This window comes from Culex quinquefasciatus, chromosome 2 (assembly GCF_015732765.1).
Source record: "Culex quinquefasciatus strain JHB chromosome 2, VPISU_Cqui_1.0_pri_paternal, whole genome shotgun sequence".
Classification (NCBI taxonomy): Eukaryota; Metazoa; Arthropoda; class Insecta; order Diptera; family Culicidae; genus Culex; species Culex quinquefasciatus.
The window spans coordinates 36747030-36763358 of NC_051862.1; the positions used below are offsets into that span (position 1 = coordinate 36747030).

At 34.8% G+C, this 16329-nt stretch overlaps 1 protein-coding gene across 3 annotated transcripts in view; it reads left to right on the forward strand.

Moving 5' to 3' along the window:
* Positions 1-16329, forward strand: part of LOC6041661 (protein groucho) — a 68489-nt gene that overhangs the window by 22432 nt on the left and 29728 nt on the right. For all 3 annotated transcript variants that reach the window (XM_038252437.1, XM_038252439.1, XM_038252438.1), the window contains 3 exons: positions 5956-6053; positions 6501-6564; positions 10313-10357. In XM_038252437.1, coding sequence (XP_038108365.1) covers positions 5956-6053; positions 6501-6564; positions 10313-10357 — 207 coding nt within the window. The remainder of the gene's footprint in view (positions 1-5955; positions 6054-6500; positions 6565-10312; positions 10358-16329) is intronic.

Genomic DNA, 16329 nt, shown 5'->3' on the forward strand with positions numbered 1-16329 from the left:
TAATTTCTTTGAAAAACCGCGTCAGACAGCTTGGTTTTCCTCGATGAGGCTGCCCACGATGAAAATTTAAGATTAAAGGTGGTTCAAAATAACACAATTTGTTGAAGAAAATTATAAGAACTGTTTTTTTCAAGCATCAATTATTCACGTATTTTACGTGTCACCCAACTATGTCAACTTTTTTTTTAATGAGCAATGTATTGTTAATTTTAAATTTTTACAAACTTTGGTTTCTTGATACCGGTCTATTCTTATCGGGCCTTCGTGCTAAATACTTAGTTCAAAAAACCGCGTCAGACATGTTGGCTTTCTATGATTATTCCAATTCCAATTTAAGGTGGTTTGAAATAACACAATTTGTTAATGAAAACTACAAGAATTGTCATTTTTCCAGCATTGTTTTTATGTCAAATAAATTTCAAGTAGATCTCATAATTATAAGTCGGAATTTATGCATTTCCTTTTAAAACATTTTTTTTATATTTTAACAAATTTTGTTCTACCCTTAACAAACCTTTTTGTTCGGGCTCTAACAGTATGATATTTTTTTTCGGATAAACCGCGCCAGACAGCTTGTTTTTTTTACCATGAGGTTGTCCATGAAAATGGTTTAAGGTGGTTCAAAATAACACAATTTGTTAAAGAAAACTAGAAGAATTGTTATTTTTTCAGCATTGTTTTTATACCAAATTCTTTGCAAATTGATCTCATATAGTTAAAAGTCAGAATTCATGCGTTTCCTTCAAAAACAAAATTTATTTACAATCTAACAAATTGTGTTCTGCCTTCACCAAACCCTTCTGCTCGGGCCCCAACTGGATGATACTTTCTTCGGAAAAACCGCGTCAGACAGCTTGGTTTTCCACGATGATGCTTGAAGGACCCCCCCTCGTTCCCCATCCACTTCAGGACCACCCCCGGAAAATAAAAGTTAGGTTGGCGCAAATGTGACGAAAGCCCGGAGAAGAGTTTTGTTTATCTAGCCTCAATATTTACACACGCGCTCGCTCGCTTTTGCTTATTTTGTTGATGTTGGTGTGGTGCCTTGAGGAAGATTCTGAGGGGGAAAGCCTTGTGGTTGTTGGAGGAAGATGGGGGGATCCTCTGTGGTATGAGGTGAAATTTCAAATATGCATAATCTCAACTTTGGCTGGGCTGGGATCGTCGGTTAGATGTCGGAGTTTTTCCTTGTTGATTTTTCGGTGTGTACACGGAGTGTGGGGGGTTTGAGAGTGGAGGAAAATCCTTGGGAAAAGTTGGCAACAGCAGCATCATTATCATCCTCATCAGGGTGGAAAACTTTTCAACCACTGAATTTTTATAAACAAGCAGTATGAGTTGGGAGATAGAGTCGGGGAAAGTGAAAAGATTGTTATTTGATTTGGTTTATTTTTTATCAATAAATGTTTTGAGTGATAAGTTTTTCCAAACAAATCATTTAATTTATGATTTTTACGGGATTAAAAACATTAAAATATTTTTTTTTATAAAGGTCGCAGAAGTGCAAATACACTTTATCAATCAGAGTTTTTAGTTATTTTTAACAATAAATGTTTTAGGTGAAAAGTTACTCAATAAAAGAAGATTTAATCAAACGGTTTTTGCTGGATTATTGAACGCAAAGTGATCAATTTGAAAATCGATTGATTTACAATGATCTTATGAATGTTTTTTTAATAACAATACTTGTTTTAAGTGAATCGTTTTGAATAATTACTTTCCAACATGAAATAAAAATCTGTGATAAATTGAACTTCAATTCCCGGTCACATTTTCACAAATCCCAAAAATCCCAAACATCCGCTCCCGATTAATTAAACACTCGTGAGCACTTTCCAAATATTTGTTCGATGATTTATTTATTCGCCCAATCATTGGTGGTCATCTCACTCAATTTCCCACGTGCACGAGCACGTACACACAAACACACTCGCACATAAAAAGGTGGTTACCCTGTGTAATGCTGCTCGACCTCAATGCACCCATCAGTGGCCAGAAATTCCCCAACTCAAATGAGGCTTTACACTTAATTATCTTATAAATGTTTATAAATACATTTATTTCATTTGCGCGTTCTCTCTCTCTCTCTCTCTCTCTCTCTCTCTTTCCCACTTCCACACACATTTCGAGTACGTTAAAAGTGATACATTCTCCTCATCATAAGCTGTTTTGCACACAAACTCACACTCACACCTCCATTCCGAGTGGAACTCACACACCTCATTACGAGCGCGGCAATTATTCAGTTTATGATTTGCGCGCAATTTGTTGGTTTAATGGGATTCTTTTTTTCGGCATTCCGCGCCCACCTTTCCGAGAAATTTTTATGGGAGTTGGGTGGGGCTGGAGGAAGGAGGTGGAGAAGACCCACAACCCCTTCCCCCTTTCTGAATCATTTCGCAGGTGATGGTTAAATGGTATATCCACACGAGCGCGGAACTCCTTAATGGGTGTACCCGAGCAGAAGGGTGTAACTTGAATCAATATTTTATTGATATTCTGTAGGTTGAGGATTTTTTTTTCTTTTTTATTTTTGATCAAAAAAAAAATCCTCAAAAATTTACACAAATAAAGCATATAATACTTATTTAATTAATTTACCAAGCTATGTTTTTTGTTAGTAAAAAGGAACAAAAATTGTTAAAATAGAGAACGTTCCAAATTAGTTTGCTCAAAAAATTCCATAACAATTTTTGTCACAGCATTCAAAAGTTGTTGCCAGAAATAACAAGCGTAACAAGCTGTGTTTCTAAAACGAAAAATAACAAGCTTTGTTAAATGAAAATACAAATTGTGTTCTTTTGTCGGTTCAAAGTCGAGAAACATTTTTCAATGTACAATTTAATGTAAAATTGCAACTTATGTTAAAAAAAAAACAAATTTTGTTCCCACTTCCCAACCTTCTTCTGATCGGGCTGCCACATTAAGCTACCGTGTTATTCCTCGCAGAAAAAAACGAGGCGATTCGCGTGAAGTAAATAATCAAAGAGCGCACGGCACCGGCTTTGAGCATCATCAAAAGTCTGGCCTGGTGTATTTTTTTATGATTTATGTTCAAGCTTGGTTCTCGATTGAGATCTTAATCGTTGCCGGGAAGGGGTTGCGCTGTGGGGGGGTTTTTACGGGCTTTTATGTTAAATGAGTCAGAAATTGTTTTGCTCGGGATGAAATTGAAATTCGTGTACGAGCTTGAGTCGGTGCGGTTTTGAGTGCGTTGCTTGAATTATGGCTGGGTAGATCCTGGGGGTAAAGATAACACAATTTTTTATTTAGCATAATTATCTTTTGAATAAATCAGTCGTAATCATTTCATCTGTGCTCGTTTCACGATGTGAAATTTAATTTTCTTTAAACAAACTAATCGATCCAACTTGCAATTTTCCCCTGGATATCCTCAAACAACTATTCATTGGCATCTCTTTTAAAAAGCAATTTGGTTTCAATTTTCAATTATAGCTGCTGTCAATTTCCGCCCTACCCTTCCCAATTCCCCTTAAAAATGTAAGGAACTTCGCTCGCTATAGCTATAAAACGACCTCCCCCATAAGCTTACACTCTCGAGAGTGTAATTACCCAGAAAAAAAGCAGCAACGAAAAACCTTCCTCGCCACCACCTTCTCAAGTGGTGTGAAATTGATATTTTTCGGGGGGTCGGGTGACCTATAGCGATGTCATGTGTTTTGTACGCCGAACAACCGTTAAGGGGAAGCTTAATGTGACCAACGAAAAAAAAAAATCACCGTCATCATCACCTCGTCGTCGTCATTTTTGGTGCCGACTACCGTCGTTCCGCTGCTGGGCAATTTTCAACGGGGTTGATGACCGTGACGAAACGTTTCTGTTCACATTTTTGAAGTGAGAGTTGCCTTTATGACATTTTGAGGATTCATTCTAGTACCTCTTTTCAGTTTAATTTTTACTCTTACTTTCAATTCTGTAGTTCATGGCTTATCAATAAAATATAAAGTTTTTTCAACGTGTATTCAATGCTAGCACCTTTTTCTACTAAACACCAGAATCAATATTTCTTATTCTAGTACTACAGCACATGGTCAATACAAGTTCACTATACATGTTGTATGTTTATTTAAAATTCTAGTACTACACTTTAAAAAGTAAAATGAACCTTTTTATTCTTGTACCGTCGAAAACCAACTAATTCAAAAACACTCTCTTTCAAATCTTCTTGAAAAAAATATTACCTCCCAAATCCATCGACCCAAATCTGCTCTCAATCCCAACCCCCTGTGACAACTCTCGACGCAAAGTGCCTCTCGCACCAAAAAGTCAAAAGCCGGCATCTTTGCGTTGGCGGCGTGGCGTTGATTTGGTCTGGTTTGACGTCTCTCAACCCCTTTACCACCAACCCGTCCCAAGCTAAACCCCAGAAATAACCCGCGTCACTACGTCTGAATAAATTAGGCGTGGGTAGTAGTAGATTGCTGCGGCGTCGCACGATGTGAAAATATTTAAAGTGTTGGTTGGTACTCGCAGGCAGTTCACAGAAGCCCCCGGGTGCGAGTGTTTTTTTTTTTTTCTTCGAGGAGCTAAGAAGGCGGTGTTGACATGTTGGGACTTTGAACGTTTTGTGGTGGGGAACGGATCTCCGGCGGGGAAGGGAGTACGGTAGCGAACGACCCACTTAAAATTAATCATGATTGAGATGGCGCGCGGTAACTGATTGAGTTTGTCACGGGGGTTTGGGCGACGGGGTATGACGGAAAAGGTATTACGTGACTTTAAAATCAATTTTGGTGGTGTTATCTTGGTTGTTTCATTGGATATCGATAGGTTTTAAATGGCGAAACAAGGGGGTTTATTCAAAGTATTCTAGTACTTCTTCTTCACACAATGAATTTAAATTATGAAAACAATTCTTTTGAAATATTATATAAATTTTGGTTGTATATATATCGGAATTATTCTAGTAATACTTCAGGAAATAAATTCCGTTCTATTTCCAAATTTCAAATTCCCAATTCCGAATTCCACATTTCCAAATTCCCAAATCCAAATTAAAAATTCTCAATTCCAAACTCCAAATTCCAAATTCCAGATTCCAAATTCCAATTTCCAATTTTCAATTGCCAATTAACAATTTCCAATTTTCAATTTTTTATTTCCAATTTCCAATTCCCAATTTCCAATTTCCAATTTCCAATTCTCAATTTCCAATTTTCAATTTTCAATTTCCAATTTCCAATTTCTAATTTCCAATTTCCAACTTCCAATTTCCAATTTCCAATTTCCAATTTTCAATTTCCAATTTCCAAATTTCCAATTTTCAATTTTTTATTTCCAATTTCCAATTCCCAATTTCCAATTTCCAATTTTTAATTTTCAATTTCCAATTTCCAATTTCCAATTTCCTACTTCCAATTTCCAATTTCCAATTTCCAATTTTCAATTTCCAATTTCCAATTTCAAATTTCAAATTTCAAATTTCTAATTTCAAATTTCAAATTTCAAATTTCCAATTTCCAATTTCCAATTACCAATATCCAATTTCCAATTTTCAATTTTCAATTTTATTTATCCGATTTCCAATTTCCAATTCCCACTTTCCAATTACTAATCCACATTCCCGTTTTTGAAATTCCAACTTTCAGAGATGAGAGATGAGAGATGAGACATGGGACATGAGAAATGAGTGCTGACTGATGGAAGATGAGACATAAGACATGAATGATGACTGATGAAAGATGAGATTTTAAAATTGTGAAAACAAATAGTTTAAAATTGTGATTTGTGTTTGAATTGAAGTAAGTGAATGAAAAACTTCCAACATTTCGCAATTGAATCAAATTTTACTCACTCCAACGTCCGTGCAACAGCTGGTGGCAAATCTTTTTATCACTTTCCATACTCTTCCTCAGCCAGGTTCATATCCATAAATTTCCTCAAACAAGATTTCACTTTACTAACTCGATTTTTTCTTTCTCTCTCTCTTTCCAGGGCCCTCCTCAGTCGGCGCAACCGTTCAAATTCACCATAACCGAAAACTGTGATAGGATAAAGGAGGAGTTCAACTTCCTCCAGGCACAATATCACAAGTAATTAGATTTTGTCCTGTTTTTTCCTCTCAGACTTTTTTGTAACACCTTCAGTGCGCTCCCCCTCGTCTGGTGGAAAACTTGAGTTTTCCCTTCAGCAAAAAAAAAAAACTAAATAAATTGAAATACATTTTCCTTTTCTTTTTCGTCTGTAACGGAACTCGTCAATTTTTTTCACTCTCTGAAAATTTCATTTCACTTCCGGCGACCCCTCTTCGAGGGGCCCGTCAATTTTATTTCCCCGTAATTGATTTCACAAAGTTTTCTCCTGCCGGCTTCGATTTGCTTCAAATGAAAATCCTCCCTTTCCCTTTTCGTGTTTTCATTTTTATGACAAACGGGGGGCGCGCCTGAAAGTAGTTGAAGAAAAGCTTGAAAATTGTTTCGAAACCGGAAACGCCAGCATTTTTGCTAATATTTTCTTTTTCCAACTTTTTTTTTGCCCAGCCTGAAAATGGAATGTGAAAAATTAGCTCAGGAAAAAACGGAAATGCAGCGGCACTATGTGATGGTAAGTTTCAGTTATTTATTTATTTTTACCGCTCAAACACTGAAAAAAATAACGACTTTTTATTTACGGTTATTGTTTGCTTCTTTCAATTTATATTTATCTATGGCCAGGGCGCCCCGCCAACAATTTATCCTGCCACAAAAAAATTGAGGGGGAGAAGGGGTGGTTATAAATTCTAAATCGATTGAGTGGGGTTCCACCACGTGTGTGTTTTTGTGTGTGTGTGGAAAGTGGGCGGTCGAAGCCATTTCACGTGACTATTGGCAATTGTTTTTTCACCCCCCTCGACCTCCCGACCTGCCTGCCCCCCCCCCCCATCAGAGGAAATGAAATTCAAAGTTTAAACGCGATGGGGTTGGTAATAAATATGACAACTTTTAGTGGTTGTGGGTGGCAAAGGTGGAATATGTTTGTAAGGGGGACGAGCCTCAGTTTGATTGGATGGTCGATCATGCATACTAATGGAGTTTGGAATACTCTTTTTTTTTTGTTGCTGTTGATGTTGATGTTGGGTTGCAGCTATTTGCTATGCCATGAATGTGTACAGTTATTAACGATTGTTGTCTGGCCGTGGGGAGGGTGTTCAGGTGTGAGTTGGCATGTTTGTGAGTGTGTTTTGATGCGGCACATAATTTAAATTGGAAAATAATTGCATTTAGAGTACACTTTTGCTACCAATTATGACGTGGCGCAGTGTTTTTTTTTTTTTGGGAGTGCGGTTTTATCTATTAAAGCCAATATTTATTTTTTGTTATGGATCGCAACAAAGGTTAAATCTAGTTTAACCTCGTCACTCGCTAATATTTGTTGTTCTTTTTGGGTAACAAAAATATTGGCAATTAAAGTTTATGCGAGAATTACAATATGAATGTCAAACAGAGTGCAAACAAATCAATTTAATTGACCTAAACCTAGTTTGAACTAACAATCTTCCTAACGTTTCATCAATATGGCAAACAATTAATTTTATTGTTAAAATATTTGATCTGAAAGTGATTTGTATTTTTTAATCCGACTGAAACTTTTTTGGTGCCTTCGGAATGCACAAAGGAGCCATTTTGCATAATTAGTTTGTCCATATAATTTTCCTTACAAATTTGGTAGCTGTCCATACAAAAATGATACATGAAAAATCAAAACTCTGTATCTTTTGAAGGAAATTTCGATCGATTTTGTGTCTTCGGCAAAGTTGTAGGTATGGATAAGGACTGCACTGAAAAGATACACTGTACAAAAAATGTTGGTGATTTTTAATTTTATTTTTTGTCACTAAAACTTGATTTGCAAAAAAAACACTATTTTTATTATTTTATTTTTTTTATATGTTTTAGGAAACATCAAATGCAAACTTTTTTTTAATTTTATTTTAGGAAACATCAAATGCAAACTTTTCAGAAATTTCCCGGTTGTGCAAAAAATCTTTGACCGAGTTATGATACTTTTAATTAAAACTGATTTTTTGAAAAGATCAAAATAATAGTCGCAACAAATTTTCAACTTAATATTTTGATGTAAAATCAAATTTTCAATTTTGATTTTGAAATTTTGATAAAGTGCACCGTTTTCGCGAATTTTAGGTAACTTTTTTGATAATAGTCGCAGTTATTCATTTTTTTTAATTAGTGCACATGTTTACCAACTTTTGAAAAAATATTTTTGAAAAGCTGAGAAAATTTTCTATATTTTGCTATTTTGAACTTTGTTGATACGACCATTAGTTGCTGAGATTTCTCTCCTTCCAAATTTTCCCTCCATCAAAATTTTCTCAAAAAATCAAGGAGCAAAAAAATATTGACTTGAATTTAAATTTTCAAAGAAAAATCGATTTATTTGAAAATAGATTATATAACGCTGATATGTGCATGAGTATTTACACTAGTTTTGAGTTTTATTATGGGCAAGACGTAGAAGGTTTAGAAAGAATTTATTGATATTTGTATTTTGTTTTTCAAAATTTCTAAAATAAGGCTTAAAATTTGAATTTTAGCTTAAACAACCCTCCTTCCGTTCTTCCTATATCTACCAGAGCTGAGGGACAAATTGTGTGCATAAAATTTGAACCAGCCTAATGTATTCTGTGAAAAGATTATACAATTCTTTAAAATATGTTTTTGTTCAGGCTTTTTGTTCTACAACTATTATGGGATCTGCCCATATTATTATGTTGAATTATGTTGAAAGAATTAAAAATTCCTCCGAATGTTTTAGAATAAGGCCTTTTTCAGACGACTTTTAAAGAACTTATTTTATTCGAAAGAAAAAAAAATCATAAAGATATAATGAAACAAGATTTTTATTTGAAAGAATGTAAGAAAAATACAGAAAAAAAACTAAAAACTTTTCATTTTTAAGAGTTGCGGAAAAAGTAGATAAAAATTATTAATTATTATTATAATTAATTAAAATGAACAAAAAAAATAAATAAAAGTATGTCAATTTTTTCACATCTGACAAAACATGAAAACTTGAAAAAAAAAAAACAAAAAGAAGATCACATTATTTTCAATGACTGTCGAATTTATTAAACATTAACAAGATTGATTTTCAAATAAATCTCTCAAAAATTATTTAAAGAAATTACCTTGAAGGAATGAAAAAACTTGAACAAACATTACTGAAACAAGGGTACATTATTCTGATACAAATAAAATTCTTTATGCTTGCACCAACACTTCATTTCAGATTTTTTTTTTTTTTTTTTTTGATAAAATGCTCGTTTTAACTGACAAAAAAGTTATATAAACACCAGTCATTTTTTTTTTAAATTATATATGAATTTGTTTTCACATTGTCTCACTTTCGATCTTTTTTCATTTGACATTTTGTCTATTTCCGACCTATATTTTTTGGCTTTAGACATTAGAAAATTATTAAATGAATTTGTACCGGGATGTTATAAAAGCCTCATTTTGGAAATAAAAATTTAAAAAGTTAAAAATATAAACATTCAAATTAATCCACAATTTCATCGAAACATCAGAGGGCAAAAAATTACAGTGCATTCATTTTAAGAAAAAAAAAAATGTACAATTGCTTGTGTGCAGAATAATTTTTTGTGCTTCAACTTTTTTTTTTAAATTCAAATTTTTTATCGAATTAATTTCATTGACTCAGATTTGCGGATTTTTGATTTTTTTTTTAATTTGATGGACAAACTCTAGTAATATTATTGAATTACTGTTTTTATTACAAATATTTTTTTATTGATGATCCCCTAGTCATTTTTATTTTGTCAAAGCAATATTTTTTGCCTTTTGTTCCTAAACTAAATTTTATTGTTATGCACAGTTTTTTAAATATTTGTTTCAAAAGTATCATAATATACGTAAAACATTTCAACTTATTAAATAAAAAAAAAACTGCCCGAAGGTTTTCTATTTTTTTTTCGATCGGTATTATCGAAAATTAAAATTTTAATTGGCCCAAAATGGACTCTTTTGATTCAAATGCAAAATTAAATCTTATACAATGTGTTCTTAATAGTTTACAATCGATTGTTAAAGATTTTCCTTGAAAATATCTAGTTTTAGCAATCGTTTTTGCCTTGATTATTTTTTTATTTTAATTTACATTGGGCTTATTTATAAGTTCCAAAAAAAATTGAAACCTGAAAAAAAACTTTTTTCAAAAGTTACTCTTACATAATCTAGACAAAAAGTGGTTTTTGTTTTGATTTGCTTTGATTTAACTTTACATTTTTTTCCATAACAAAATCTAACCTCAAATATCTTTCATTTTCTTTTTTCAGTACTACGAGATGTCCTATGGATTGAACGTTGAAATGCACAAACAGGTAGGGGAACTATACCCTTTCTCAGCCTATTTCTATTATCGGCCTATCAGCACTTTGATCATGAATTACAGCTTAAATAAAGTGTTTTTGACTGTTTCAAAGCAATAAATAGCTCAAATAAAAGTGAGCAAGCAACTCTTCATTGTTGATACATCTGAAAATGTTGATTTAATAGCGGAAAACGGCAAAAGTGATGAGAATTGGTCGAACGGCTTAGTGTGATTAAAATAGGTACATTTCCCCTATGTTGTAATCCAGTCTTGCGAGACTAGCCAAAATCCTCACCTCAATCTAGGTGGGCTTACCATTCCGCTTCATTCGTTCGTTCGTGACAATCTTGACAAGTGACGTTTTTTTTCCATTTTTCCGCAAGATCTACTCCAGCAAAGAATCCTCACAAAACTCCTAAAAAGAAATGTGTCAGCAAAAGCTTATACTCTTGGGTGTGAGTGAGTGAGTCTGTTGACTTTCGCTTCAATTCGGAGGTGAAACCGCACAAATAAACCACTCTTCCTTTCAAAGATGAAGATAGCTACGAGCTACAGCTACGGGAGTTTGCGCTCTCCGACAGCCGCACCGGAACCGCTCCGAAATCCGTTTCTGCTTCGTCGAACATCTCTTCCGATTTGTGTGTGGGTGTTTGCTTCCAGCAGCAGCAGTTGTTGAACACAATGGTAAACCCCGATGATGTCTGGCTGCAACAACTTCCAGTATTCATCGGTTGAGTGCACACCAAGCCCAGGTTTGCTACGGCGAAGACGGGGGCGATGTTTCAAGTCTGTTCCACAGTGTGTACTACAAGCGTTTGCCGCAGCTGCTGCACTTGCCTCAATCTATCTCGAGCTCGCTACTCTGAATTATAACATTATAATCATTATGTTGAATCGCATTAAACTAACATAATGGGGTATTTTAATGTGCGCCATGAGGACTGGAGAGGATGAGCAGGCAGAAGCATCATCATTATTATTGGCCCTACCCCGGTTGTCTGTCTTGTCTTGCCGACTTGAGTCGGATTGTTATTGCTGTTGTTGTTATTGTTTCTGGTTGTCTACCGTGCTTGCTGATGGTTATGGGTAGCGATATGGTGTTGATGAACATGGTGGCAATCTTTTAAATAATTATGGATAAAGGAATTTGTAATAACATGATACTGATAGAGATAAATTTTGGATCTTTGAATAATTTTCTAAATTTGAAATAATTCAAATCAAGTCGTCACCCTGACTCCAACTCCCAGCAAAACCCACCGTCAACGGCACATATTCAAAGTGGCTTTTCCTGACTCTTGAGATCCACACCTGGGTTGGATTGTGTCTGGAATGCATACAACAAACTTTACTGCAAGAGTACATCCCACAGCCGCTCTGTTGTAATGTAGCTTGTGTGGGATAAAAGGGCTTCAAACAACTGCAGACAACCACTCTTGAGAAGGCGAAAGAAGCAGATTTTCTCGTGCGGAAATGATTTCCACCACCACCACCACCAACAGCGCCAAAGTTGACGGAGGTTGGTTGTTGGAAGGTGGTATGATGCACGTCAGTTGTCAAGAAGTTTGTAAATGAGGTTGTCTGCCATAAATCATAATGTAGTGGATGGTGTTTGAAAGTGGGAGACTCGTTTTGTAGTCATTACTGGATGGGTAAACTTTTTTTTTTAAAGAAAATCATGTTGCTGAACAACAAAAAGTACAAAATTCCGTGGCAAACGGCACACGTTCATGTTTCACCACCTCTAATTGATCCATAATTCATTTTTGTGTAACGATTCCTGCTTAAATTAAGCAAAAAATAGACTACAACCACGCCATCGCGCTTCCATGGTCGATTGGGCACTCGCGAAACAAAGTATCACCGACACCCCAACCAACTCCAACGTCCAAAGCCGGACCACCAATTCCGAGGTTTCATGTTTCCTCTCGTGTTACGCGTTGTTTGCTGCTGACTACAGAAAATGTTTTCTTTTACTTTGTGGCGCGTTGCCTCCCTACTCCAAAAAGCTAATTAGATAAGTACAATTCAATCAGAAATATTAAATTACTCCCCAGCTGTGCCACTCCTGCTCCCATCGTCCTCCCTCTTCCAAAATACCGCCACCCACTGGGCATAACGGGCATAGCAGGCGAGAAAATAAACGAAAATGAAAACAAACGCGCGTACTCGGCAGTTTGTGTGCGCGCCATCCACCGCCTGCTTCGTCTCCCCCTTCGGCTTTTCCCTTTTTTGAAGAATGGGCCGACTAAGTAAGCGGACGCGCGTGTACTGAACACCAGCTACCTCCCACCCTTTGCCTCCTCCTGCCCTGGAAATTCAGTTGTTTGGGCAGGAAAAGTATATCTAACTGGGTGTGCTGGATTATGCTTATCAGGATTATAATTTGCTTTGATTTTTTTTTAAATTCCGTCGTGAAACTACTTACTTTTCATGTAATTCGAGCGAGGAAACGGCCTACTTTTTTCTACAAAAATTACAGAATGGATAAAAAAACAACCTTTCAATACCAGTGCTTAAAAGTTTCACTTTTAAGCTCTGAAATTGGTGCTGAAAAGTTGAAGTTTTCAATACCAGCATCGAAAAAAAAATCAATATTTTTTGCTTTGAACGGTGAATTTACTTAACACATGGATGTTTGACATAAAATTCCTTTGAAAAGGCGTTTTTCGAAATTGCAAAAAATGTTGTAAGCAATCCATAGCAAAACTTGATTTTTTCAGCACTCATGCTGAAAAGTCTTCTTTTTTGCAACCAGTTGCATAAACTACTATTTTTCAATTACTTTTTAAAAATTTAATGAAGAAATTTCATTGCAAAAAAAAAAACATATAAATTCATTAAATATAGGATTCGTTTTTCAAAAATTATGATTTTTTAACCACAAACTACTTTTTATATTTTTTCGATTTTTTTCGATTAGGGACCATCCATAAACCACGTGGACACTTTAAGGGGGTATAACTTTTGTCCACGATCCATACAAAAAGTTTTTTTGTATGTATAATTGTCCACGAAGGGGGGGGGGGTTGAGATTCCCAAAAAAGTGTCCACGTGGTTTATGGATGGTCCCTTGCAGATAAAAAAAGATATGAAACATAAAAAATAAAAATAAAACAATAAAAATCATTGATATTTCTAAAATTCATGACGTTACCAAAATTGCAATTTAACAATTCACAAAGAATCAAAAATGTAAACCAATTTTTGGAATTGCAAAAAAAAAAAGCATCTTTGTTGTATAACTCGATTTTTGCAGCACTCTTCGTATTTATACAGCGCGATAAACCTCGCTGGATTAAAAAAATACTATGCTTCTATAGATCAGTAGCTGATTTCAGGCGTATTTTCATTTTCATAAAAAAGTTTAAAATAAAATTATCATTTTATTTTATTAAGATGAGAAAAACAAAAAACATGAAAGAGCACAAAAATCGAAAAGAAATTTATAATTTATCGATCAGTTTATAAAGAATTTTCAAGTACATGTTACATTTATTTTGCTTTACATTTTTGGGTTTGAGATTTTCAGATGAATTAAATTATTAATGAAAGATAAAATTGACACTTACAATTAAATATTTAAAATGCAAATAAGACCGTTGCAAATATTTTTCAAAGTTTATGTTGCCACCCCCCTCGCCCCCCTTCAAAATTGGTCTGAAAAATCAGGGGGGGGGGGAAACTTCAGAATTTCCATGAAAATAGAAGTCAAATCAGCTGAAAACCATCTAAAATGCATTTTTCTGCATTGATAATCATATTTAGCATGTTTGGGCTTGTTTAAAAATGTTTTGAATATTTATTCGCAAAAATTAAAGTTTTCTTCAATACTTGGATATTTATGAAACTAATGACGGCAAAACAACTGGGCCGGTGTATAATGCATTTTAAAACACTTTTTTCATTAAAATGTTGAAACCATTGCTCGTAAATTCAATTTTTATACTTTTTTTGCAACACCAATTTTCAAAATATTTGTGATCGAATGATTTTGATATTTCATACTTAAAAATTTTCATTTTTTTTCAAATTTCTGTTCACCGCCGTGAATTCACGTGAAACTGTTTTTTTTTTTCGTCTGTGCAATAATTTTGTCAGGTTTTTGTAATAATTTGAAATGTTATTTTTTAAATGATTCTTAGTTGCTTCTTAAATATAACATTTTATTCTCAATGACAGGCTTTTTTAAAGTCAAATATTTTATTCTTTTTTTCGATCTGTGCCAACGATTTTTTATTGCTGAATATCAAAAACTCTTCAAGTCTGAATATTGCAATACTTATAATAATACTTACAATAAGTTGTTTGCTTCTTCATTTTGTAAGGTACAGGGACAAAATATATCAAATATATTTGTTTTTAACTCTACGCCACATACACTCTTAATATACATATCTTAAAAATATAAATTATCCGACTCAACGTGACTAAAGCAGATATTATACTGTGACCATGGATGGAACAATCGCGAAAAAATCAATTTCGCTTGCGAACTTTATTCACCCACGAAAGAGAGAGAAGGAAAATCACGCAAAAGAAAATTGTTCCCGAAATTCTCCAAGAAAATCAATCTGCTGTTGATTTTTTGTGAATTTCCTTGTCAGCACCACTCAAAAATATTTATTTCACTTTGTTTACACACATTGCCCATCTACAAAATGTGACAGGTCATTTTTCGACGTGTGACGTTACACTTGCAAGTGTAGTAATGAAAAAGATGTTCCGCCGAATAATCAAGATGATGTTTTTTTTTAGATTCTTTTTACCGATCATTCGTGCGCGAGAGAGGAGAGCCATGCTCCCTAAGAATTTTTTCTCTTGATGATCATCCAAAGATTTTCTTTCGATGATGTTTATTCCATCGCTGACTGTGACAAACAAACTCGCACTTTTTCATGTTTGACTTGCAAACAACTCAAAATGTTGTTTTTCAACTAAAATAAATGAAATATTTTCATGAAATATGAAAATTTACTTACTTATTTACTTTTACTGCTCGTACAACCTCCGGGTCATGAGCTGTATCCAGATGCGCTGCCACTGGACTTGGTCCTGGGCTGCTACTCTCCAATTCCGCTGCGGAACTCCCACAAAAATTTACTCTTCCATTCAAATTAAACAAGTGCTTTAAACTGCAATTTACCTGTTTGTGTTTTCAGAACACAAATTTTGTTTTCTCTTTTTGGAATGTTATGTTTGATTGTGTTTTTTTTTTAACATTTCTTTCGTCTATCGATTTTGTTTGATTTTAAAATTAATTGATATTTTTTTCTTACGATTGTAATTTCGTAAATATTTCAATAAAATCAAATCTCTGTGAAAATGATTCATTTAATTCCAATAGTTCCTAGTCAACATTCAAAGGTTGAGCACCAAGATGGTAGTGGTAATACAAGATAACCGGTTCTTCGATAAATATCTGACGTATGCATTTGCGTAAAAAAAAACTAAAAAAAAGAAGACTACCCAAACAATAACCCCCCAAAAAGATCTGCCCTGAACTATCAAATATCTGCACTCGAAGTCCCCTTTTGCTTATGACCTACTCACATTTACTTGCTAACCCCCACGACAGAGCAACCTTTTCAACCACTAGTCGACTCCAAAGTGCACATGGTCTTCCCCCGAACCCGGGGGTTCAAAAGTCGTATTAGGTGAGCGCTTCCACCGACCTCCAACCCAGTCTCTTTCATGCACTCCGTGCATGCAAATTGTATCCAGACACTGCCGCTGAACCTCGAACTCCGGGTGTAACTTTCTGATATCCTGTCGTCCAACCTCCACTCCTCCAACCTTCCAAGATAACTTCTCCGGAGGGTGAATCTCTACGAGAGGATGAGAAGGTCCTCGTAACGCAGAAAATACAATTTGTGCAGATGGGGTAAGAGTTGAGTCTGCCAGTACGAACTCTGGGGCTGGCAAATGAGATGAGTCATTTGATACCAGCGCCAGGACTCCGGGAGGGAGGTTGTGGTGAAG